Source organism: Ambystoma mexicanum, chromosome 9 (assembly GCF_040938575.1).
Source record: "Ambystoma mexicanum isolate Mex_15411 chromosome 9, UKY_AmexF1_1, whole genome shotgun sequence".
NCBI lineage: Eukaryota > Metazoa > Chordata > Amphibia > Caudata > Ambystomatidae > Ambystoma > Ambystoma mexicanum.
Window position 1 is genome coordinate 1,388,471,258 of NC_090931.1, and position 25,790 is coordinate 1,388,497,047.

The 25,790-nt window shown below is 46.5% G+C and overlaps 1 protein-coding gene across 19 annotated transcripts in view; it reads right to left on the reverse strand.

The window, feature by feature from the left end:
* BIN1 (bridging integrator 1) overlaps nucleotides 1–25,790 on the reverse strand; it is a 508,669-nt gene that overhangs the window by 176,261 nt on the left and 306,618 nt on the right. For 14 of the 19 annotated variants that reach the window (XM_069616789.1, XM_069616774.1, XM_069616785.1 and 11 more), the window contains exons 7-10: nucleotides 22,941–23,033; nucleotides 14,439–14,524; nucleotides 13,565–13,640; nucleotides 11,402–11,493 (exon numbers count right to left, since the gene is read on the reverse strand). In XM_069616789.1, the coding sequence (XP_069472890.1) occupies nucleotides 11,402–11,493; nucleotides 13,565–13,640; nucleotides 14,439–14,524; nucleotides 22,941–23,033 (347 nt within the window). The remainder of the gene's footprint in view (nucleotides 1–11,401; nucleotides 11,494–13,564; nucleotides 13,641–14,438; nucleotides 14,525–22,940; nucleotides 23,034–25,790) is intronic. The other 5 variants (XM_069616790.1, XM_069616788.1, XM_069616791.1 and 2 more) reach the window with 1 other exon arrangement.

Sequence of the window (25,790 nt, forward strand, 5' to 3'; positions counted from 1 at the left end):
GGGGAGTGGGAGCATGGGCGTGAGAATAAAAGGAAAGCTGCATATAACAGGGGTACCTCTATGCAGGCTGGGCTGGTGCTGTCAAATCAATCACTCTGGAAGACAAGAAGGTAAGTGCTATCAGCAAGGGTAAGTTAAAAACTGGAAACAAGCCGGCTAATCTGGAGTGCAGGGGCAGCAGGGACGGTACCTGGTAAACGTCTGCCTGTAGGCGTCTGCTCCTGGCACTGTTGCAGCTCGGAATGAGCTCGATGTGGAAAACAAGGCCGACTGCCTCTAAAGAAAAAGGAAACGCGCGCTCCACACTCGCGTCACGTGACGTACGCTGACGTCGTGACCGTGTGGCGTGGAGCGGTGTATGTCCGCGCGGGGAGAGTGTGCTCAATCGCCCGTGAAGAATGCCGCAGAGCGCGTGAGTACGGTGCTGCTCAAGGGGAAGGGGGCCCGAGGGGCTGGGTGTGTGGGAGGAGCACGCGCTCCACACTCGCGTCAAATAAGATTAAAACAGTACTTCAATAACGAGACCAGTGCAGACACCGACGCTACGGGCCTACGCCCACCTTCTCAATTCTTCCCACCATACTGCACCAACACCCCAGAATCAATCACTTTCGAACAAGCACTGCTTAAGAAAATAGCAGAATTTGAGCGGACCATTCCATTTATCAATAACAATTGTACCAAACCTCAATTGACAGCCCTTTCTGATCTAGCTGGCAATCCAGATATCACCATCAAGCCGGCTGATAAAGGGGGAGCCATTGTCATCATGGACACCACCAACTATGTCAACATGGTCAACATCCTCCTGAGTGATAACATCAGTTACAAGATACTCCGCATGGACCCCACACCTTCCCTCCAGGCAATAATAGCTCCTATCATCTATGAAGCAGAGGCCGAAGGCTACATCAGCAACCGTGAAGCTGCTTTCCTAACTCCACCTCACCCCCGCATTCCAGCTATGTATGCTTTACCCAAAATCCACAAGGGCATGGTGCCACCACCTGGACGCCCCATTGTGTCAGGCATTGGCTCTATCCTCGAACCACTTTCTCAATTTGTTGACTTTTTCATAAGGGACCAGATCCCGAAGATGACAAGCTACATAAAAGACTCCACCCATATGCTAAACTTAATCGACTCCTTGCAGTATGATCCACAAGAAGAGTGGCTAGTCACGATTGACATCGAGTCTCTGTACACTCGGATCCCTCAACAAGAGACTTTGAACATGCTAAGCAGGTTACTACATTCTGGCATCGAATTACATGGCGTGCCGCCCACCTTCATCCACCAATTGGCAGAGATTGCATTAACCAACAACTACTTTCTGTTTCAAAATACCTTTTACCAACAGACATCCGGCACTGCGATGGGAGCTACTTTTGCCCCCAGCCTAGCTAATTTATACGTCAACCTCTTTGAACAAGACCATATCTACTCAGCCACTAACCCTTTTGTCGTCAATCTGGGCATTTGGCGGAGATATATAGACGACATTTTCATAATTTTCAAAGGGACAGAATTGGACCTGGTGTCTTTCCATGCTTGGCTGAACTCTCTTAACCCACACCTTCAGTTTACATTGGAAAAAGACAAGCAATCCATACACTTTTTAGATCTCGCAATCTCAGCCAACAATGGGGGACTAGTCTCAAGCGTGTACAAGAAATCTACTGATAGAAACTCTTTGCTATGCTACTCCAGTTACCACCCTAGAGCACTCAGAGACAACCTGCCTTTTGGACAATTCCTAAGATATCGCAGGCTGTGCACCCAGACCCCTACATATACCACACAGTCTAGTCTCCTAAGGGAACAATTGGCAGCAAGAGGATACCCAAAAAGAATCATCAGAGACACTTACAAAAGAGCCAGAAATATCCCGAGATCTGTAACCCTCCAACAACACCAGAAACCATCCGACACCACAGGAATCACAGCAGTGTTTAGTTATTCGCCTCTCCTTAACAAGATCAAGCAAGAAGTCAAGAAGCTATGGCCGATCTTGAACACAGGAGACACTACCATCCCCATACCCCGTTTTGCCCTCAAAAGACGTACTAACCTGCGGGATAAGGTAGTCAAAACATTAGCACATACTACTTTACCCACAGGACCCAGTCAACGTACACTTTGGGATACAGCACCAGCCAGAGGACATGCACCTTGTGGTAATTGCTCCATGTGCCCACAGACATCTCGCACAATAGAGATAGACATAGGTTGGCATACACCTTGGAGGCAAATGACATTGACAAACTGCAATTCCAAAGGAGTGATCTATATGATCACATGCCCCTGCGCCCTTAGATACATTGGCATGACTGCCAGGGCAGTTCGGATTCGCATGGTGGAACATAGGTCATGTATACGTACCAACAAACTCACTGCCCCCCTAGTCCAACATTTTGCAGCTGAAGGACACACAGCAGACTCATTCAAATGGACCATCATAGAAAGGGTCACACGAACAGCAGTGGATTTTCAAACTTAACACATGCTCTAAAGGGCTTAATGAGAACATCCAGTGGCATGACCTAGCAGTGCTACCATAGTTTGCCTGCTAGTACAGGCCCTGCCCAGCATACTTTGCCCTGGATGTGAGGGACCGCCTGTGTGCGTTTCCTTCTGCTCCCCCCCCTTTTTCTCGTGCTACCCACTTGTGGATCCTCCCTGTAGGGTTTGCCTGTTTTTCTGCCATTGATTTGTCCAGGCCGCCTTCCGGCCTCCCTGGGGCGGTTGTCATCCCACAGCCGTTCTCTCTCTCCCCCCCCTCTTTCCTTCCCCCCCCCCCTCCTCCCCCCCCCGCCCTCTCCTGTCCCCCCTCTCCACTGTACGCGCTCCTCCTACACAACCAGCTACTCGGGCTCCCTTCTGCTTGAGCAGCACCGTGCTCACGCGCCCTGCGGCATCCTTTACGGGCGATAGAGCATACTCTCCCCGTGCGGACATACACCGCTCCACGCCTCGCGGTCACGACGTCAGCGTACGTCACGTGACGCGAGTGTGGAGCGCGTGCTCCTCCCACACACCCAGCCCCTCGGGCCCCCTTCCCCTTGAGCAGCACCGTACTCACGCGCTCTGCGGCATTCTTCACGGGCGATTGAGCACACTCTCCCCGCGCGGACATACACCGCTCCACGCCACACGGTCACGACGTCAGCGTACGTCACGTGACGCGAGTGTGGAGCGCGCGTTTCCTTTTTCTTTAGAGGCAGTCGGCCTCGTTTTCCACATCGAGCTCATTCCGAGCTGCAACAGTGCCAGGAGCAGACGCCTACAGGCAGACGTTTACCAGGTACCGTCCCTGCTGCCCCTGCACTCCAGATTAGCCGGCTTGTTTCCAGTTTTTAACTTACCCTTGCTGATAGCACTTACCTTCTTGTCTTCCAGAGTGACTGATTTGACAGCACCAGCCCAGCCTGCATAGAGGTACCCCTGTTATATGCAGCTTTCCTTTTATTCTCACGCCCATGCTCCCACTCCCCCCACCCCCCTCCATTGCCCTTTTCCTCCCGTTCGCCATGTTGAGACACTGTTATTCACACCGGTGACCAGGCACTCCAATCATCCTGTTACCTTGCACCTCCAATTGATATTGGTTTTACTCACAAGGTTTCCTCTTACTCATTTGGGCAAGGTGTTCAATAAGTAAGCACCTTTCCATGATAGATTGATCCAATTATTTCCCTCCTCCTTATTCTTCATGCTCTCCTTTTTTGTTTCCCCCCCCTTCCCTTCTGTATCCCTACAATACAGCAATTGTCCTGGTTTCATACCTCTGAAACCCTGATCGACTCCTTGTTTTGAACAACGGTCCTGAAGAAGATGGCTTAAATAACTATTAGCCATTGAAACCGGTCGACCCCACAGGTCATGAGGGCTCTCATGACCTACAGCAAATATCTCAATTGGAAGGAACAAGATATTGCATGAACAATCTCTCCAGCACACCCCCAGATGTGATGAGGGTGCAATTTTAGAAGAGCTCTCTCCCATCTCTTGGCCCCTCGGCCAAAGAAGTCTCCCCTGTGTTTTAACTTTTGTGCATCTCCAAACGGACAACACCTCTGACTCTCTGTTACCCACGGGAACCATTAAAGAAACGACACAGAACATAGAAAATGAACTGCTACCCCGATCTATATCGGACCATCATCTCACAGTTTCAGAATCTAATCCCCAGTTCTGAACAGTGAAGCACTTACCCCCTTTGGAGTTGCTACCCTCCTTAATTACCTTGCCTTTGTGAACTAGAGGTGACCCATCTTTAGTTGTTTGGCCTCTAGATTTTTTCAAGTATTAAAAATATTTTTCCTACAAAACCGTTGCTTTTGTGCTACCATCCTCGATCTATATTTAACGGTTCAAAGGAATCCAACGGCTTGTCCGTGCTCTCCCTCTGTTGTTTTATCCCAACAACATACCCTGTTTGTTACTACACAGACGTGAAACGGATCCACTCAAAGCTCACAGGTCAGAGCTGATAGTTTGAAAGAGGGCCAGGGACTGGCCACCTGTGCATGTACGCTGCATGTAGCACTGCGGCCCATAGCATACAGCTGAGCCCCACACAAACAATGTGGTAGAGCTGCCAGTTTCCACCATATTAATGTGCATTACATATAAAGTACAGCTGAGCCCCCAGCTGTAGACAGTTGCCATTGGCATTCATGTACTCCTGCTGCCTTCCTCCTATAGTGCTGCGCTCGAGCGCATGCAGCCGAGTCCCATGTAACATTCTGTCCAGCCAGCACACTTTCTGCCATCTTCAACACACTCCCTGCACCTTCTCAAGCTACTCTTCGGATCAGGGGAGTTGCTAGGTCTGGAAAAGACCCGGGGCTAAACTGATGTCGGAACTGTTGGGGCTGGGGGCTAGGTAGTCTTTTGGCTGTAGCTCCTAAGATTCTATCCGGGGCTACAACCAAAAGATCAGGGGATATGGCCCCCTTGGACCTACCCTAGCAACGCCCCTGCTTGGGATTCTGGCGTCTCTATACTAGACAGCTCTGCTTTCTTGCATAGTGACCACGTTACAATTTCTACCGCATGCATTGTGGTACTCCTTGCTTTCCTCTTTTCAGACCTCAGTCTGCTGAAGAGCCATGCTTCAGTTCCTACAAGCGCCTCAGTGCCATAACTTATAAGATAAGTCAAATGAGGTTGCTCAATGTCCTATTACCTAAGCACTAAGCAAAGTCCAAAATCAGTTTGCTACATTTTTTATCAGGGTGCAAAACTGTGTACAATACCGCTTGGAGCAAAAAATTGGTGATTCCATTGCCTGTCACACACACACAAAAAAATGTTTACAAAAATAAAAAATATAAAAAAATAGTGCAAACCTAGTCTACTAAACAATTTATTTCCACCGTTGAAAATGTAACAAAATGAATACCTAAATATGGAGATCCTTAAAGTTCTCATCAGTCAAGTAATCGACGCTACATTCCACAATAAAAATGGTGCATGCCCACGCAACATGTGTGTTTTTATTATATTTCGGAGAGTCAGGGGACATACCGTTTTCCGATTACTCATAATCTCACCCTCACCCCCCCCCCCCCACCCCTATCCATGAGAGGAGCCCCCGCAAACGATCAATGCAGATGCCTGAGGATTGCGATTCAGATGTACAAGGTAGTAGAGTGCGGAGTCCTAGGTTGGACGTGTGTGCACGCGAAGACTAATAAACGGGCCTTAAGATGCGTGCTAATATATACAAAATTTAAAAAAGTATTGCACACCATAAAAAAAAAGTTAAATAAGCAAAATGAGGCAGGAATACATAATACATGTTTTATGAAAATATTTAGATTAGGAAGCGTGCCCTGGACCAATCGTCAAAGGTTTTAGAGAAATATTTCCTAATGGGGCCCATCTTTCCCAAGTCTCCAGGAGCTCTGGACAGCAATGAGGCGGGAGCGTAGCTTGAGAGGAATTTTCTACTGCGTCATTAAAAGCACAGTGGGCCTCATGAAGAGAGCATGTCACCTTTGGCTTCCCGCCACCAAAGTTCTCACGTGGTACGTGCGCATTTAAAGGAAGGATGAGGCTCTCGTGCGACTCTTGCAGCATCTTTGCTCCATCGTCGGAGTGTTTTGGCAATCTCGACTTGTTCAGTGCCGAGCTGTGGACAGGATCCTGGCCGGCTGTCAGCCACCGCTGAACCCGGACCCCTCGCTCGGAGCCAGCGGGGGCTGAGCTCACTTATGCAGTGCATGATTCGGAGGTTAGCTAATGCAGTCCGGGAATACTCCCCTAATCATTAGTATGATGCTGAGATGAGAAGGCCTGGGCTGTCATTACATTTATCAACTGAACTGGAACCCCAACCTGAAGAAACTGCAGAGCAAATCATATGTTCTTGTCTAACAACTATGCACAACTTTTAAATAAAAATACTGTCTTCTCACTGCTTACTTTAGCACTAGTGCATAGATCTTATTTCAGGTATTTTTTTCTTAAACAAATATGTCCTGGGTATGTAAAATGTGCCCTTATTTTACAGGGATCTCCACATCAATGCACATTTGCACAGGTATCAGAGGGGGGAAAAAAGTTCACTACCTCGAAAAAAAGCGAAGTTTACACAAGTTGGGAATACCAACGTTAGGTGCACACTTTCTCTCCAAAATGGTATCAAAATGTAAGGTCAAGAGGCACTATAAAAGTTAATGTCAAGGAACTAATTTAGCAATACAACTTCTCACTGCACTACAAATTTAGCCTCAACTCTCACTACACCAAACAGTTGATTTAAGTGGAACAATACTACTAATATTAATTTGGCGATTTATATAGCGCATCATGCTGGATGTGTCCAGCATCTAAGCGCACTGATAATCAGTGTCACTATTATTACTCACTCCTGGTACTCAATTTATCAACTTCAGGCGAATGCAGGGCTGGTTGGACCCAACCCAAGTATCAAACCCATCGTCCTCTTCCCGGAAGGGAGATTTGTGCTTGAACCACCCATCCGCCTACTAGAGCTCGGACGTGAACTACCTAATATCTAAAGTGAGTGCTGTAAAGTACTGGTAGATGAGAATCTAAAACAGTGTTGTTGACCATATCGAGAGCTGGATCACAAAAGCCTGTTGATGGTCCAAGTAAACTGAAAGCAAAAAATAAAAAGGTCTTTCAATATTCTTTTTCTACAGGCAAACGTTCATGTAACCACCCACAATGTGCATGTGTGTTTGCATGTGGCCAGATCAGCTGCTTACTAAATTTGGTGAACTTTCATAGATGAGATCAAATAGTTACAGGAAATGGCTTGTCACTATCCCATGTTAAACAGGTACCAGAGAAATCCATCAGATCTCTTTAATATGAGGGGGCTATTTATATTATAGTTAAAAGTAGAAGGAGAGCAGCAGTGACAGAGGCATCCACTGAATTGCCATCACGTGTGCCCTGTACAAGTGTCGTTACCATCACACTCGGGGCGCGTTGTCCATATCATGGGGGAAGTGAAGGTGTGACAGAATGGCCATCCACTGAGCTTCTGGGATTTTAATTCACATAAAATAGTGTAGGTAATTCTGTTGCCAAATAGGAGGTCTGCTATTCTGACCCTACCCCCTTTATAAGTGTGTCATACAAAAATAATAGTGTCCACATGTGCCACCCTCATCCCCCCAGCTCTGTAGTGGCACGGGGCAGGCTCAAAGGTCACATGTGTCTCCAAGACAGCTGCTGGGACACAAATCCTACAGGCAGATGTGGCGTTTCAATCTTCTGCACCACTGATCTACCTTGTAATAATTGTATCCCTTTGTCAGTCTGGTGGCACACAAAGCTTTAAATATAAGCCATGCTTGGTTGTGGCATGGTCACTGTTAAGAGCACACAATTACACATCTACAGCAATTTGGTAACACACTAGTGCCAGTTCTGTGAGGAGGACTCCAGCTACGACAGTACTGAGGTGTATTAGCGTCTAGTTTGACTTCCTCCACTACACACATATAGAGCAATGGCCAGAATGCTGCTCGTTGTGATTCTCCTGCAGGAAGCGGGACACCTTCCTCCAGGTCACAGGAACCCCCCCACCCACAGGTGGTCTCTTGGTAATGGGTGCTTCAGAGGCAGCACTGACATAATGCCACTCTCACACTAGGGTGCGGACTACCGGAGCTCCTTTGAATTCGGCAGGCAAGGGAAAGGGGTGGAGTTAGAATAGACAGAAGGGAGAGGGAAACCAGGAGAACTGCCCCACTATTCTAATTTCTGCCAGGGCTCTCTTCTTCTCAGCGTGCCCTCTATTTCCTGTGGGAAAGGTTCTCTGGGTGGGATATCACAAGGTAAAGGGCACATGCTACAATAAGCTGGATTGGATCCCTTACAGGCTTGCTTTGGAACAATTCACAGTTACATATTGCCTTTAAGAGGAGAGAGGTACCCCCCAATTACTGGATTCATCTCTGGACTTCCACAAGGACAAGAAGCATTCATCTGGACCTCTATTGCAGATACACTCTACCCAAACGTCCTCTTCTAGGGAAGTGAGCAAAGATGGTATCAAGGCAGAGGAGAGCTCTGTCACTAATCATCTCCAGGGTCTTCCCTGAAGATGATTAGTGACACAGCTCTAATCTGCCTTGATACCATGGCGTTGACTGCTGTTGCACCAGGGCCTCTATACTGGCTCAGGTGAATGATCCCCTGAAGGTGCAAATCAAGCTCCCTGGAGTGGAGTGCAAAAGGACTTGCCTTGTCCTGAAGCTTATAAATTGATCTCCCAGAAACCAGAGAGCCAAGGAAGTGACCCTTGTCACACAGGCCCTGTGATGTACTGAATCAAAGCAGACTTCTTCTAGCTGCTTCAAAAAGCAACCACTACATTTATAAGTGCAGAAGTGTGTCAATTTTCTTCATCCTAAACATGTATGGAGAACATACCATCAATGAGACACACCTCTACGATTGCCTACTAAGTGAAGAGGCTGTGCAAAAATTAACATTGATACATTTCAATTATTAAATAAATAGAATGTCTCTTTATATTGGAAATAAAAGGTGGTCATGTGCAGTTTGAGGATAAACCATTGCGATGGGCTCTGTAGTAGGATGCTAGATTAATGCCTTTCAGAAAAGGGTATGCTAATAAGAAACCAATGCATTAACACTTGGTCTGCGCACACTGACCTGCGCTCACCACTCATTTCTCATTAAGCATTCTTACATTTTATAGCAACACACTCTGAATGATGACCCTGATAGAGGTTAAAGAAAGGGATTGCAGTTTCCTAGGAATATCTAATTTTATTTGTGTATTACTTTCCCGGTTTGTCCATTACACCCTGCACGCATTTATAAAAGTTAATCCATGCAGGAACCATACCCGGTGGATCCAGTTTCTCCTCCAGGCCAATGTCCTTGGAACCATGTCCAATACCTCCTCTTGTTTGGGGCTAGCTGCATGACTGGACATGCCTCAGCCCCAAGAGGAAGGGACTCAGACCCTACAGAGGATCAAGATTAATTTGGGAAGACCACCGAGCTTGGCAGTATCTGATGTGGCAGTCACCTTTCGGGTAGATCTTAAGGTTACAGAGGAACTCAAGAGTGCGGGGGGGAAGCATCCGCGATGTGAGGAGAGCCATGCAGTTGGTATATAAGGGATCCCCCAGGCCTCCCACGTAGAAAGAGCTGAACCATCAGCCAGAAGGATCTGCATCGCATGTGGAACGAGGGAGGCTATCCAGAAGTGCCATGCTCTGAGGGAAGTGAGATCAAGGGGAAGACACCCCATCAATCTGGGCTAAGAGAGAAAGAGAGAGAGAGAGAGAGAGAGAGAGAGAGAGAGAGAGAGAGAGAGAGAGAGAGAGAGAGAGAGAGAGAGAGAGAGAGAGAGAGAGAGAGAGAGACACTCCTCCACCTTAGTACTCAGTTACCTTTGACTGATGGTGCAGCCTCATGGACCTTCCTCTCTAACGACTCTCAGATCTGTGTGATGACTGTGCATCCATTACTGCGAGGCCGAAAATGTTGACTTGTTTACAACAATCGATGCGATGCCCCTGTACATTCCCCGACTTTAATGATTACCCCCACCCCCTCTGTATATTTATGCATCGATTTGTTGTAAACGATGCAATATTGTCAGCCGTGCAGTAATGGTCTGCGCAGTAAATGGCTGCCACCTGATTTTCCAAGTCAATACAATTGTGAGCTCTGCAACTAGCACCCTGTCCAACCTTCGCCCGCCCTCTCTCCTGCTACTCGCATCCTGGTCCCTATTCAGAGGATTTCCTCGGGTCTCTAAGAAGGTTCATGGGCTTGCCCCCTTTCATAGGACTGCCTTCATCCTCCGCTATTGCACGTCTCACACACCTCCTGTACTCCTACCAGCCTGAGCATCATCTCGCCTCCGCTCCTTCTCCCTCCCTAGCCCAGACCAGCTGAACGCCCGACCCCGAGACATGAAAATCACTAGCACCCCCCTTGCATTCAAGGCCACCCACAGTCTCCATCTCCACTCGTTGCAAGGTGCTCCTGCCCCAGTTCAGCACAGTCTCTCCCCTCCTCCATCGACAAAGTGTATAGATGGACTAACCCATTCACCCTCGTTTCATCCCTATTTTGTGTTCCGCCCTGCTCGCTCCCTCAACCGATACACTGCTAACGATCCACCAGTTTATGGGACTGCTCTGGTTTCTGCAATGTTTGCTTATCTACGTGTTTACAGTTGAAACACAAGGTCTTTCCAAAACACAGAAATGCAACACAGTGCGGGAGGAAGCTTCTGATGGGCGTAGACATACAATCCTCACTGGGGCAAGCTGCCAAGCAGAGATTAAACCTTAATGAGAAAAATGATTTGCTCTGCTGAACGTGTGGGGGAATTTGTAGAAAAGACCAAAAGTCCACAGAGCCCCCCCAGTGTGTCTATACTTCAGTTTCACTATTAGGCGTCACTTTAACAGGAATAATCTGGATCCACACAAGTAGTTTCCAATGCTCAAACTCAGAATTCTGCAACCTTTGGCTCTCCAGATGTTTTGGACCACAACTCTCAACAGCTCTAAACAGCATAGTCAATGGTGAGGTGTCATGGGAGTCTTAGTAAATAACACCCGGTAACCCACGGGTTGCATCTAACTGCACACTGAACAGTCTTGGGTTAGGAGGTAGATACATAAGTGGAAGCCTGTTAATACCCTCCTCACACTTCTGCAGCCGAAGACTTCACCAAGAGTCCTTCATATGAATTCATGTGGATGGGGATTGTCCCAAGGATAATGCAAGAGGCGCCATCTTGTCAATAGTTCATTTTCAATCAGCAGATTGTATGCATTGTGGCTCATTCTTGAATACAAAGGATTGAGACAAAAACTACTCTCCCCACGTTCAGTAACATGATGCTGCGACCTGCACGTACCTGGGCTGTGCCTTTATGGGGAAAGTGTTGGTCACAGTCACGCCTTGCTGCTTTTCCAAGTCCACCATCACTTCATTAAGATTCTGATTCAACTGTTTAAAACAAAGATCAAGGTGTGAGATGGATGCATTGGGATGGCAAGAGTAAAGCACACATGACCTTAACATGAAGGCACACAGTTCAAAGCAAGGATGCAAGGCAGGCTTTGTAGGGTGGCAGAGGTGGTGGGGAGGGTGGGGGGGGGGACTCCTTCCGGAAGGCAGCTCAGCCCAGTCTGTGGTGCTACGGGGGAAAACAACCCCCAGAGTTATGGGAAAGGACACCACCCAAGTGCTGGAGGGACCACATAAAAGACCTGCACATCCCCAGTAATAGAGCAGGACACACAACCCCTGACCATAAACTGATTCCCTGTGAAAGCGAAGCCCGGCCCCTCCTCATACCATGACAACGCATGCTAAGGTGGGGCTCTGAAAGGAAGCTCGAGCCCCTCTTCCCAGTACTAGGCAAGGGCATAGCCAATGCCATGAGAGATATGCTTCATCGGGTATTCACAGTTAGCCAAAACACCACACTATAACAGTACAAACTATGGAAGGACTTTCTGGGATGGGGTACCCCATTTGCACATTAGTACTTCAAGATATACTGACCATGCTTCAGAGGGACTTTTTGGAAAGAGCTTACTCTTTTCCACAAACCCTTCCACAAGACATTCTGCCTGGACCGGTTTACCGGTTTACTCTTAAGGTGATGGAAAAAGCCTACATTTGTAACGTTTGTCTTTTTATTTCCATAGTGTGGTATGTGCAAGGATAATGGCACCACTGTCCCTGCCACAATGCCTATCAGACTCTGTCCCGGCCTCTTCCCTCTTCACCCACCACTCCCAGAATGCATCTGAGGGCAACCCAGAGCAGAACAACAGAAATGGAATCGAGACCAGAAACGGAATGGACACGGATTTTCCCTACACAAAAGGAATGAAGACAGCCAACACCTGACCCACAAACCCCAGCAGAATAGAGGGGCAACAAGGGGAGACACAGAAATCAAAGCTCACAAGCACATGAGAACTAAAGGGATAGCTAGCAGCCAGAGCACATGGCTGCCACCACACAAGAAGGGGCATTGATAACAACCTTCTTAAAAAAGGGCACAGGAAGCACAAATACCAGATGAACAGCGTAGCTAGACATTGGCCAAGGGGGTCGGGGGGGGGCTGCTGGAGTATAGAGTCTGAAGGTACATAGCTAGAGGTCAGAGAGTGGTAACAATTGGGGGGGGGGGGGGTGAGCGATCAAGTGAATTGAAAGCAGAGAGTAGAAAGGGGGAGTTGTGAGCAAAGAAAAGGAGGGGGAATTCTATGGGAGAGAGACCGGAGGAGAAAGAGGGAAGTGAGAGGCAGGAGGGTAAGAATGGTAGAGGCGGTTGTGTAGTGGTGAAGAAAGGGGAGACCAGGAGGAGGTTGGAGGACAGAGACAGGAGAGGGAAGATGGAGAGGAAAGACCAGAAAGCAGATTATAAGGAGAGGAGGAAGATTAGTTGGAGGGTGGTGACAGAAGTTGGAGATACAAGTAAGATCAGCGGAGGGAGTGTGTAGAGAGCAAGAGGGCAAGAGAACGAGTGCCTGAGAGGGAGGGAAAGAAAGAGGGAGAGAAAGAAAGAGGGAGAAAGAAAAAGAGAAACAGGGAAGGAGGGGTTTAAAGAACATGAAGAATATATCTGTAGTTAACCATTTGAAAGGAAAGAAACAGAACCCTCAGGCAAAACTCATCAGGTCCCTAGAAGGCCACAACCTTTAGACCTCCCTTTGGGTAAAGGATAGAACCAAACAATAGTGGTCATCTGGCTGTACTATACAGAGATTCAAGATGCATCGTGATGGAATGTGGAAGCCTCGGGTAGGGAGTTGGGAGCACACTGGGAGGTTGAGATAAGTTACAGAGACCATCACCTAGCCTGAGAACTCCAATTGATTTTCAATTGGAAAAATACTGGTTTCTTTTTTCTGATAAAATGCTGAAAGGTAGTCCTTGTGCGATTGTGTGTGAAAGGTCACAATTGGCAAATGAAGGGATGATCGACGGTTGCGAGTGTGGGGCCCTTGAGTAATGGTAACTGTGCAACTTCTATATTAGGAAGAGTTGTTGCAGATCTTACCTTGCCCATTTCCTTATGGAAATTTTCTTCTAGCCCAGCTATACTCTGGAATGTGTTGACATAGAAACCAACACGACTGTCAAAGAAAGGAAACATAGCAGAGGGTTTATACTTAAACAGGACCAAGGACATCAGCTGCATACAGAACAGTGTCTGTGTTGACTTCACAAGCATTCAGAAATTCTGAGAAACCCATCCAGCTACAGAAGCTGAGAAACCCATCCAGCCACAGACGCAAAGAAACCCATCCAGCCACAGACGCAGAGAAACCCATCCAGCCACAGACGCAGAGAAACCCATCCAGCCACAGACGCCGAGAAACCCATCCAGCCACAGACGCCGAGAAACCCATCCAGCCACAGACGCCGAGAAACCCATCCAGCCACAGACGCCGAGAAACCCATCCAGCCACAGACGCCGAGAAACCCATCCAGCCACAGACGCCGAGAAGCCCATCCAGCCACAGACGCCGAGAAGCCCATCCAGCCACAGACGCCGAGAAACCCATCCAGCCACAGACGCCGAGAAGCCCATCCAGCCACAGACGCCGAGAAACCCATCCAGCCACAGACGCTGAGAAACCCATCCAGCCACAGGTGCAGAGAAACTCACCCAGAAACAGAGAAAGTCATCGAACTCCAAATTTAGAACATCGAAGCAAACTTTCAACCTTTAAAGTGACTGATAGCACCAATGATCTTCTAAAACAATTATAGGAATTCATCAAAATGTAGCATATCTATGGTACTCAAAGGTAGTTACACGCTCACAGAACAGAAACTCTACACAGGACCACACCTTTGTATAATATGTCATTGCCTCCATTATTGGAGGATGGTTTCCCATTTTTGCAACTGCTTCAGCTTCTACTCACCTGTTCCACAGTGAAGGAAGCTCTTCCTGCAAATCTGCATTCATCTCCTCAAAGACCTTTTGACTTTTTAGTAACTCCTCCTCCGCCTTGACAACAAAGAGGGAACAAGTTATCACCTGCACATTGTAATACATATCTGGGTAAAAAACATTCTTCGCTGGACTGTACCGTACACAACCTGGTATCTGAAACGTTCACCACACATTCCTACTATGGAATGGAACAAGCAAGCAATAAATATATTTTGACAAACCTATTGTGGCTCATTTACGAGTCCCGATTCTTTCACGGGAACCTTTACTTTTGCACTGTTGTGTAAAAAGGTCCCAGCCACCAAATTTTCCTCCTTTGCATAGCGGACTGCAAAAGGGGGAGCAAAAAGGCAACATACACGCATGCATGCCGCCCCTTTTGCACTCCGCCATGCAAACTGAGTAAAGGCTACCTGCCACGTATGCAAGGCTGGCAGCATTTACAATGGATTCCTATGGAACACTCCACAGGAATCCCCAGCATTTGTGCAGCATGAAAATCCGTTCCGGCCAAATGCTGATGTATTTGTCTGTCATAGAGGAAGGGAGTGGCTGAAATGCAAGTTATGTTCCATCCTTCCTCCCCCTCATCCAAATACATGAAAATGGGGTGTAACTTAAGGAAATGCATAAAAGCCTTATGCAATGCTGTTATGCATTTAGTTCACTTTACGCAGAACCGAAGATTTGCTCCATTGTGCCAACGTCGGCCTAGTATTTATTGCAAGAGTTTTACAAAAAATGAATTCCTTAAAAGGGAACGAATTGTGAGTATTATTGTCTCACTAACCTGAGAAAGAAGGCCATTATCCAGATATTTAATATCCTCTAGCGGCACAAATCAGGGTGGTGAGAGGGGGCACATGGGTATACATAAAAAAAGTGGCAGATAGCAGGCCACCTGGAACATTATTTTGTTATGAAAAACTATTGGACCACGAACAGACCTGCTACAAGATCATTGCTCATAAATAAAATCCCAGAGGCCCGGTTTCACCGCCTACATATATCTTGCACCCCAATAAAAAGAAACCTCACCGTTGCATTAGGTGTCGGATGATTCAAGGACTATAAGGATGGGTCGGGGTTTACAAATCTGCTATATATTTTTAGAAAATACTGTGAGGGGACAGTAATGCGAGGCAGACAACTGCTTGTGTTTGTCCCAAGATTAGACATGTTATTAAAGAAAACCTTGGCAAATAAATCCTCGATATCCCTAGGAATTCCCTACCTGGTCTAAAGGCTAAGGGAATAACTCCTAACATAAACTGGCGGCCCTCACACTTCACCTGTCCTGGGTAAATCCCTTCCCCAGGGTTTTCCAAAGTCAATTTTCTAAAATATTCAAAGGGAAAGAAAAGTCTTGAACCAGTTCTTATGAGTTCCACGTCAACACAGAAGTTCATTAAACACAAATACACTGGTAACACTTCTTCAGCTTTCAGTTGAAATGATCCCCTTCCTATTTCAGCCAAGAAAATAGCAGCAATGGTAATCCTGGATGTCTTCTTTCTGAGATTAATTGCCACAGTTCAAAGATTAGGTTAACAACTTCTTCTACAACTTTATAGTTGATTAAGACCTCTGCCGTACATTTGGTAGAATTGTCAGGATGCGTCTCTTTGGATTGTTGCTTTCCTCTCGGCAACCACCCTTCTACTACTGTTACTGTGGGAACAGTCTCCTTTGTTCCACAGTATGATACCACATCAACCAACTTCAATGTGACATCCACTGACAGTTTATACACCACCACAGTTCAGGTACTTCTGCTTCTTCTACAACTTTATACTTCAGAATTATTAGGCATATAAAGACAAGGCACTTCGACCTTTACAGGTAGGAAAAGCACTCTTATTTCCTATACTGGAAGAAAAGGGCAATCTCTGTGCCTCTTCTGTCTGCCTCACTGCCACAGGTATAACCTAGCTCTGCTCCAAGACTGTCATTTTCACTTAACTTCAGCACTACAGATCTACTGCATGACTCTTTCACAAACACCTAGCTCGCTTACCCAGCTTTGTTTAGACCTTCTTGGTCCCAGTAAAACCCTGAAGCTTTAGTGCCACTCTTCCATCTTCAGGCAACAATGACACTTGCATCAGGGGACACTGAACCTTTAACGACCTCGCAGATATAGATCTTGATAGGACTGGTTTCACTATGGACAGGTCGCCTATTGGCTTGGATAATGCTTGTTCTTCTAGACCGTACAAGTTCTGGACGAAGAATAAGTGTTCCAAATACTACAAGGTTCAGTCTTCAAAGGAAAAACTGATTTGAGCACACACGACCACTCTAAGATAGATCTTTAACCTTAAAGAGATACCAGTGACTGTATTTCAATTCAATATCGCCGAGACGGTTTCAGAATCCTTTAGGGAAACGCATTGGCCACATGCAACCTTCCTGTGATGCTGCATTCATTTGTTACACTTGTGAAGGTCAACGTTAGTTTTGCGAAATGGTTTTTAAAAGGCGTTCCCTTTTATTGAGAGACACGCAACCACTCCGGCAACAGTTGCTTGTTCAGCACTGAAAATGATGGGCTTTTCTTCTTAGGCAAACACTATTGCTCTCAAAATAGTGTGCATGTTGCATTTCCATTATTAAAAGGAATTTCCACAATGACAGTTTATACTCGCTTTTGAACTTGTGCAAGTTACTTCTGAGCTGGTAACAGGGCCAGCAAGGTTTGCTGAGTGAACCAGAACTCTGAGCTTCGATCACCAGCTCCAGGAACTGTGCGGTTGTGGGCTGCTTCACTTTCTCGACTTCGTCAGCTCCTGCTACTGCTCCGGGCACTCTTGGGACACACACCCTTCTGCAGCACGGGTGTCTCTGGTCCGGCCTCGCTAACTGGGAGTCTCCTTCACTCCTCAGTCCCTCAGCTTGCTTTCTGCTACGGGCCTCGGGCTTCAGCATGGTCATGGCTCTGCAATCACAAGCACTAGCTAGGTGCACATGGGGAAACTCCACTCTCAGCAAGTCTTCCTCGGTGCAGCCACGGCCATGCAGGTTTTGAGAACACAGGGCCCTCAGGAACTGCAGTTGAAATCTGCTGTCTCCACGCTCCGGCGTCCTTTCTGTGATCACACTTCCTTGTCAATTGCCAGCTGCATGCTCTTCTTCTACTACTGCCAGCCTTACGACTCCTGCTCCTTCCGTCTCCCCTCTCATACTGCAGCCTTTTATGCCTCACAGGTTTGGCAGTTGGCTTCAGGTGTGAGCCACTAGTTTCAATTGCCCGACACTTGCAAAGGCTGTCGGGCCCAATTGCCCGACTACATCTACATGCTTCTTTAGCCCTCTTCTTCGTCTCCGTCCCTAAAGGATTCTGGAACAGTTTGTTTACCTCATCAAAGTCAGGTTTTTCTACTTCTTGAGCATTTTTAAGAGTTGATGTAATTCCCTTAGTAATTATAACAGAGGGGCTGTGGGTTTTAACTTTGGAAAATGATTTAGAGAAGACACCATTTCAGCCATTCCTTGAAGTGTACCTTGGTAACGAGGAGGACATTTAGGAACCAAAAAGATTCTTTAATTTGGTATAATATGCTTTGGTGTTACAACCTTAGAGTTTACCACCTTAGATTTAATAGGTGGTTTAGAGACATTAAAATGACAGTAAGCGATAACCTCTTCCGGTACAGTAGTAAGAGTCTCCCTGTTAGAGGAAAACTACAGTGTCTCATCCCACGGACTTTCCCCACTACACTGGGCCTCATCTCCACCCAGGTGAGCCTACCCAAGTACACCACCCCCAGGGATGGGACCAGGAAGCATCAGCCTTCCCCAGGCCACCTGGGGAGAGGGTTTAGGCAGGGTTTCAGTGGGGGATCCGCAGGATTCTTCACAATACTTAAACCTTTAACTAATCTAAACCAAACTTTAGATTAGATGAAAAGTAACAATCACGGCACAGCCAGTTATGACATTAGGTCAGCAATTCAGTAGGCAAAGGTGACACCAACAGGTCGGTTATGGGAGTCACGAAAACTGAAAGGCACAATTATCTACCAGGCAAGCACTGCTCCGTGGACCTTGCCAGATCAGAGATAAAAAGTACAAAAGGAAATTGTGGTAAATGTATAGGCTACAGCAAATGAGCAAAATAGTCACCATGCTACATGCATTAAGGAACCACAATGAAATGTGATGTAGAATAATTAAATTGTGGTTGATGAAATTAAATTCCAACAATCTCCGACATACTATCCCAACTGCTCTACTTGCAGGTTCATAAAGAACGAGGCAGAGAGTATTGGGATAATGAGCTGGGTACCTAGGCCATGAGGCCATTACAGTATTGTAGCAACACAAAAATAAGACAGCGAACTCTGGACTGTTAACGTGGAAGAAGAAAATTGAGAAAATATTAAAGGAATGATGTGACATTGGGAACAGTACTCGCAAATCCTTAAACGGCAAAGAATAAATTAAGAAGGTGGAACTGGATAATAAACACAGAAACGGAACAAATTGAGGTCTGCATTAGATAATGGCCCCATTGCCGTGGTATCGATCAGATGCTGAACTACTTAATAAAATGTCCATCTCGTTACCACAGAGACCAGTTTGAGGTTACGTTTAAATTTGTATAAAACCAAGGACATGCTATTGCTGAGACATGATAAAGAGGTTTCAAATAACCTATGTAGATTAATCCCGCAACGAGTAATGCACATGAAGAATTGTGCCCCTCTAAATGGAAACGTGGAGGAGTGGTGGTTTATGCTGCTCGCGGACAATAACTTTAAACTGACATGTGCAGTAATTAATTATAGGGACAACATTTTGACTGTAAACTTGAAATAGAGTTTGCCCTCTTTTTGTTCTTGAGGAGGTGATCATGATCATGACAAGTAGTGGATGTGGTGGTGATGTCATGTAATGAAAAGTTTATTAAAAAACTAAATGTTACAATAAAAAAATTTAAAAATAAAAAGCAGCCATGCTTGCCTAGGAGAGAAATCACTCTGGGCTGGATTCCTTCTAAACGCAAGCAACAGAAACTCCCATGACCTACCCAATCCCTTCATTGACAATGCCCTGTCCAAATGGAGCCCCCCCCCCCTCCTTCCACCTCTCCAACTCCCCCCTAGAATCAGACAATATGAAGTTCAGACGAGCAATGAAGACACATGCACCCTGTGGAACAATGAAACCATGGTTTAGACTGTCCTAAACTCCCATCTTACCATCCTCCTCATCTACACCCTCAGTTCTCCAAGCTGAATACAGATCTCTTCTTTAAGGGGACAAGATCTGAGAATGGCTCTGACATGTTTTAACAGCTGGCCTGAAATATCAGTCCACACATTGAACCCTAAATATTATTTTTTGAGATATGGAGTGAAACTCTTAGAGACTTATGTCTTTGAACAAACACTGGAACATGTATAAAACCACCAATTATTAGACCAGGCACAAGTTGGCTTCAGACCAATCAGAGGGACAGAGACAGCACTTCTTTCTATTTGGACGACGTAAAGACCAACGCAGACTCCAACAGAAACTTGGCATTTCTAGATCGGCACTAATACTACTCAACCTCTCTGCAGCGGTCCACGCAGTCAGCCACAACACCCTCATCAAGAGACTGGAAGAAATAGGGATCACCAACATGGTGCTGCTCTGGATTAAATCTTTGTCTGAAAGAACAGGAACAGTATGGACAAAATCATTCAAATATGTACTGCGGGACACCACCTGTGGAGTACCACAAGGATTCTCCCTATCCCCACTCCTCTTCAACATCTACATGACTCTAGTAATCAACCTCATCAAAAGACACAGCGTCACGTGCTACAACTATGCAGATGACACACAAATAATCTACAAAATCGAAGATGTACAACAGGAGAACACAACACGACTAGACTGTCGACGAATGTATGAACACCAACAGCCTCAAAATCAACTCAGGCAAGACTGAAATCATGATCACATCCACAAACCAAGGTGGAAACCAGTACATACCATGGTCCACAGAACTAGAAACAGCACCCATACCATCCAAAACTGACAAATACCTTGGAATCCTAATGGACAGCGAGCTAACCTTACAACCACAATTAAACGCGATAATCAGAAATGCTTCTTCCACCTACACACGATCAAAAAGATTCTACCATTCCTCTCCTTCATGCACAAAACACTGGCCATCCTCTCTCTCATCATATCCACGATAGACTACGCTAACAGCCTATACATCGGAATGCCGGATTATCTACTGAAGAAACTGCAAGATACACAGAACAGAGTTGCCAGGCTTCTCAAACTCTCACGAATGGACCACATCACTCTAGCGCTAAAGATGCTACACTGACTGCCAGTCAAAAAACGCATTACATTCAAAACAATGTGCATAACAGAAAGAGCAACCCACTGCCAGGGAGCAGAATTCATACTAAAGGAAATCTCGATATACCAGCTGACGAGAACACTCACATCCAGCGACGACATCCGTCTGGAACCTTAACCATACAGAAGGAAATAACTTTTTGGATCAGTATTCTCTTGCCTAGCCGTTAAATGTTGGCACTCCCTTACCAGCGAAATACGAACCATGAAGGATCAATGAAAGGGGAAAAAGTGGCAAACTAACAGACCGCATGCCCAGGGGGCACAAGGGCTCAGGCAAGAGGTACACCCTTCTCAAGGTCTGTGGTAGCGATGGTTGCTGCACACTGCAATGTGCCTGGGGTAACTGCTAACCAACCCCACTAAAAATGTATCCCTCTGCATACACCTCTCAAATTCTAAACCAAACAACCATTGCTCTACAGCACAAACTGCACACACTTCACCGCAACAACAAACCAAACCAAATGCAGCCCTGCACAACAGCACATGACGGCTACCAACTGAAAACTCCCTCCTATGCTCCACGAACGGTGTAAACTGAACTAAAGCTGCCAACATCACATCACAGTTCTCTTGCTCTTTATCCAGCTCAGTCATACTAACTTACACCCCACCACTCCTTACCCTCTTGCTTTACAGATCCATGAGAGCGCCTGGGGACCGTGGTACAAATATACTTAAACATAACAAATTAGGTAATTTTTAATAAATACACTCCACTAAGTTTACCCCACCATCTTGAAACAATTCAGATTGTTTAGCTGTATTTTTATTTTATTTCTGAAAGTTCTGAGCATGAAAACGTGCAAGTGGCCATGAACGTTTTTGTGAAATGCATCTGAAAACAAGGACGCCCAATTTCAGTGGGATCTGGTACAACTCACTGCGGTGGCCATGCCACTGCATTTATTGCGGCACTTTTTGTGAGGGGGCTGCCACCCCTGCGGGTACCTTCTACCACCTCTCCTCGCCTCAAGCCTCACATTTCCATTTTACCCACTTCCCTGAACTTGAAAAGCCCTGAACCAGAAAGCCCCCTAAATATGCTGCAAAAAATAAAATGTAGTAAAACTGCTCTTCAGCAAATGCGGTGAAACCGCTGCGGTGAGCTGGGCGGGTACCATTTCATCGATGTGGACCAGTCTGCATTTGCCACTAAGCGTGAAACATACAGTGCCATAGGCACTGGGATTTCACAAATACAACACATTTAAAATCTTCACCTTCACAGAGAGACTGAAAAGACCTAAGTCGTTTGCTTCACACATGAACAATATGGGGTTGGGGGATATGGATACAAATGGTGCAAGTGTGGGTAACAATCCCAACAGCAAGACCCACATCACCCCACGTGCACACACACAGTTCCTAGAAGCAGTGTTCATTCCAGCCACAGAGTAAGATGAGTGAATAAGCATGAGAAGCCCACAGGGCGGGTACTAGCATCCCAGCCCTAGTGTAACTGGGGAATGCATCTGGCAAGGTTTTCCAAATTCTTAAAGGGCTATTGTAATATCGAGAGCATGACCAAGAATGCACTAAGCCAGGACTACATTGCAGCATATCACTGAGAAAATGGCATACAAATGCCAATCCCAGACTTTAATGATACAATAGCGCAAGCAATACCTACACGGGGTATCTGGTCATTGCATCGAATGCAATACCATCAAATGCCTTACCATCGAAAAAATTGCATCGAAAAAAAAAAGCATTGAATGCATTTTTTTTTAAAGGTAAAGGGTTTAGTTTAATTATAATGGGTTTTAAAGGTTAAAAAAAGGGAGTTTAAGGGGGGACCCCGCCCATTAAAAAAACAAAAACAAAATTCGATGCAATTTATTTCGATGCATTTTTTTTTTAGATGGAATGGTATGTCGATGGAAGAATTCGATACAATGACTAGGAACCCCTACGCGGTCCTATTCCATAAAAATACAGCTTTATGGATGAAATAAACACTGCCACAGACTAACAGTTCACGTGATTATATTGCAACATTGCAAAAGCCCAGAGCGCATGCAGTGTTAGACGGTAGGCGCAGGATTAGGGATAGGGTTAGGGGATGGGGTTAAGGCCAGGGAGGGCTGGCAATCACCTGGTTTCGGAGCAGATTAGTTTGAGCAACAAGATGCGCTTGGATTTTTCCCTGGCACCACTGTGGCGCGGCTTTTTCAAGCAGCGAAACGGGCTGTCGGCCATTTTCAAATAGAAGAAAGACAAAAGCACAAAGAAAAAGAGAGACATGAGAGAGACCGACACAGCCCACAGAGACAAAACCACAAGCCGGGGTGCAAAGGAGCAAGGCAGGAAAAGGCAATCCATGTTAGAAGGTCCGTGGAGGCATGCCGGGGAGGTCGTGATCACTTGTCCCCACACGGGCAGCCCTGATCCCGCTGCAAAGAGCAACACACAAGAAAGATTAGTTAGGTACAACTTAGCACAACTGAACAGCTGGTATGAGAGAGCAGTGTGTGACTTGTCCTTGCCAGGATCTGTGCACATTCTTTAGATCACCGGGTATAACACATCCTACCATCTTGCTAAGGTTGATGCAAGCAGTACCTTCGAGGTGGCATACCACCCAGGGCCGGCCTTTGTGGCAGCAGTGCCGCGCCCCCTCAAATCCCTGCATGCCTCTGGGCATGGGGGGTCCGGCATGTTTCGGTAGGTGCTGATGCAAAATCATCAGTGCCCTATTGCTATTAAATGCACCCTGCATTTAATTTCAATACAGCACCCGCCGCGCCTCGTCCCACCATGCCAGCTCGGGGGAGACCTTGAAAGACTCACCCGATCTGGCGTGGCTGGGAGCGAACGGCGCCCCGGGCGGTCGCTCAGGCGGCCCTGCACCAAAGCCGGCCCTGATACCACCTCTTACGCTCCAAAAGGCTAGTCAGTTTACAGCATGTGGTCATTAAATCCACTTAAATATTTATGTGGTTTAACAGATCTGTTTCATCCAACAACGATGCCGTGTTAATAGCATGGGGTGGCAAAACTGCTTCCGGGTCATATCCAGGGTATTTCGCTAGGGGAAATTGCACAACCCCCACAAGGGACGTGCATGGAGAAAAAACAAAAGCTGCTAAAAAAGGGGGCAAAGGATGATCAGTGGGTGGGAGGGGGGCTTATCAGGGGAATTGATGGCCCACTCCACTCAGGGGTCGGGGGTTCATAAAATGAATAATTCACTGTGCTTTATATGTAAACCTTTTGATAAATTGCTGTTTTAGATTGAAAAAAGTTGATTAAATTCAACTAAATTCATTAAATAAATAAAAAATTAAAAAAAATATCCAACTTGCATCTGCTAGTGTAGAAAAGGGCCACTGCCCCAACCCTCTTGTACGTCAGCAGGTCTGCATTGGGCTGTGGAGAGCTGCACGTTATCTGAGCCTCTCTTGGATCCGCCCTTCCCTTCCCGCGCCAGGCTCACCAGTGCCCACTCCTGTTGCTGGCCTGTAAGTGCACCCTTTTTCGTTGATTTTTCTCCTCGCTCTTTCTTTCTAGGCAGGGAATGAGGGGGGCGGGGTGGTAGCGGAAATAACATAAGTGATGCCGCTTGCTTCGCCATGCAATTAAAACCGTGGTGAAAAAAAAAATATCCCTGCCAAAATCCAGCAGCGCCTCAAATGGAGCAGGAGGGAGGTGTTACACCGAGATCTGAAATATATGTTATGATTTGGGGAGAGTGGAAAAAATGTGAATTTCAAATTAAATATTTACATTTCAAAAAAATATATATAACACTAAAAACACAAGAGACGAAGGCTCAGTGCCGCAAAATGACGAGCTTCCCGTTTAGTGTCATATCAGACTGTACGCAGTCTCCAGCTTTGTCTTAAGCAATGTAGTTTGTGGTTGTACACAATAATGTGTGGATGACCTTAAAATGGCCTTGAGTTTGTATTCTGTAATGGCCTTTGCAACCACACGTGCGTGTGCACAGCGGCTCAGTGAGGTAATGCACATGCTGCAAGTTGTTAACGCTGGGAGGGGGAAACGCAGCCTTTCATCGTTAATAAACGGATCACTAATGAAGTGGGAACAATAATGCAAGTTCATTATAGCGGAGTGACAGCCTGGTGGAATCTGGGCGCCAAATAAAAAGAGGTTATTGATGTGGTCGCTGGGATTCTGAGCCTTCATACTACAGATTTTTCTGACTCATCTGAGCAGACGCCTCCTCGCCCCTAACCCCCACCCCCTTGACAAGGAGCAGTGTGTCATTAGCAATGGGGGTGGGAAGACATTCCGCCGTTTCATTAGTTACCATGGTTACTATCTGGCAAGTGCCACTAAAGACAGATGCCCAACACCAACCAGAAGCAAAGGGAACTAGGGGTTTACAGGGCATTATCTTTAAGAATCCAGACCATGACAATCCATTACTGGCCCAGGTATTGACAGGGGGTTTCGTTATGTTCCTTTTAAATGTTCCTGTCTGTTGCCTAGTCTAATGAGCGCCCTTTGCCTAAAGTTTGGCATCCCACCTGAGCACGCGATGCCAGGTCTCTAGCCCTTAGCATTGCAGTCCACAGCACCGTTTACTCTCATGGACCCAGCGTGGCTCGCACTATGCACCCCTAGTTCCCATCATTCCCCTTCATACACCCCCTCTCCATCCCCCCCTCCCCCCACCCCACTCGGTAACCCTGTACACCAAGACAAAAGGTTTGCTTTAATTAAGGTGGGATTTTCTACAGCCTTTAACCAAATAAGACGTACACTGTAGACTCGCCAGCATTCAGGCCCAAATAATCCTTATTGCCCAGGTCTTGAGCATGTGTACGTTTTAAACCTCCCTTCCTAAAGCACACGTTCCTTGGAGTTGCACGAGACTGCGCTGCTGTGGGGATTCTGAAGCCAGGCCTGCACCACGCCCGACGAAACATCTCCAGGAGCAATGTACACACCGGATTGGCCCCAGTGGAGCAGGCTTTCA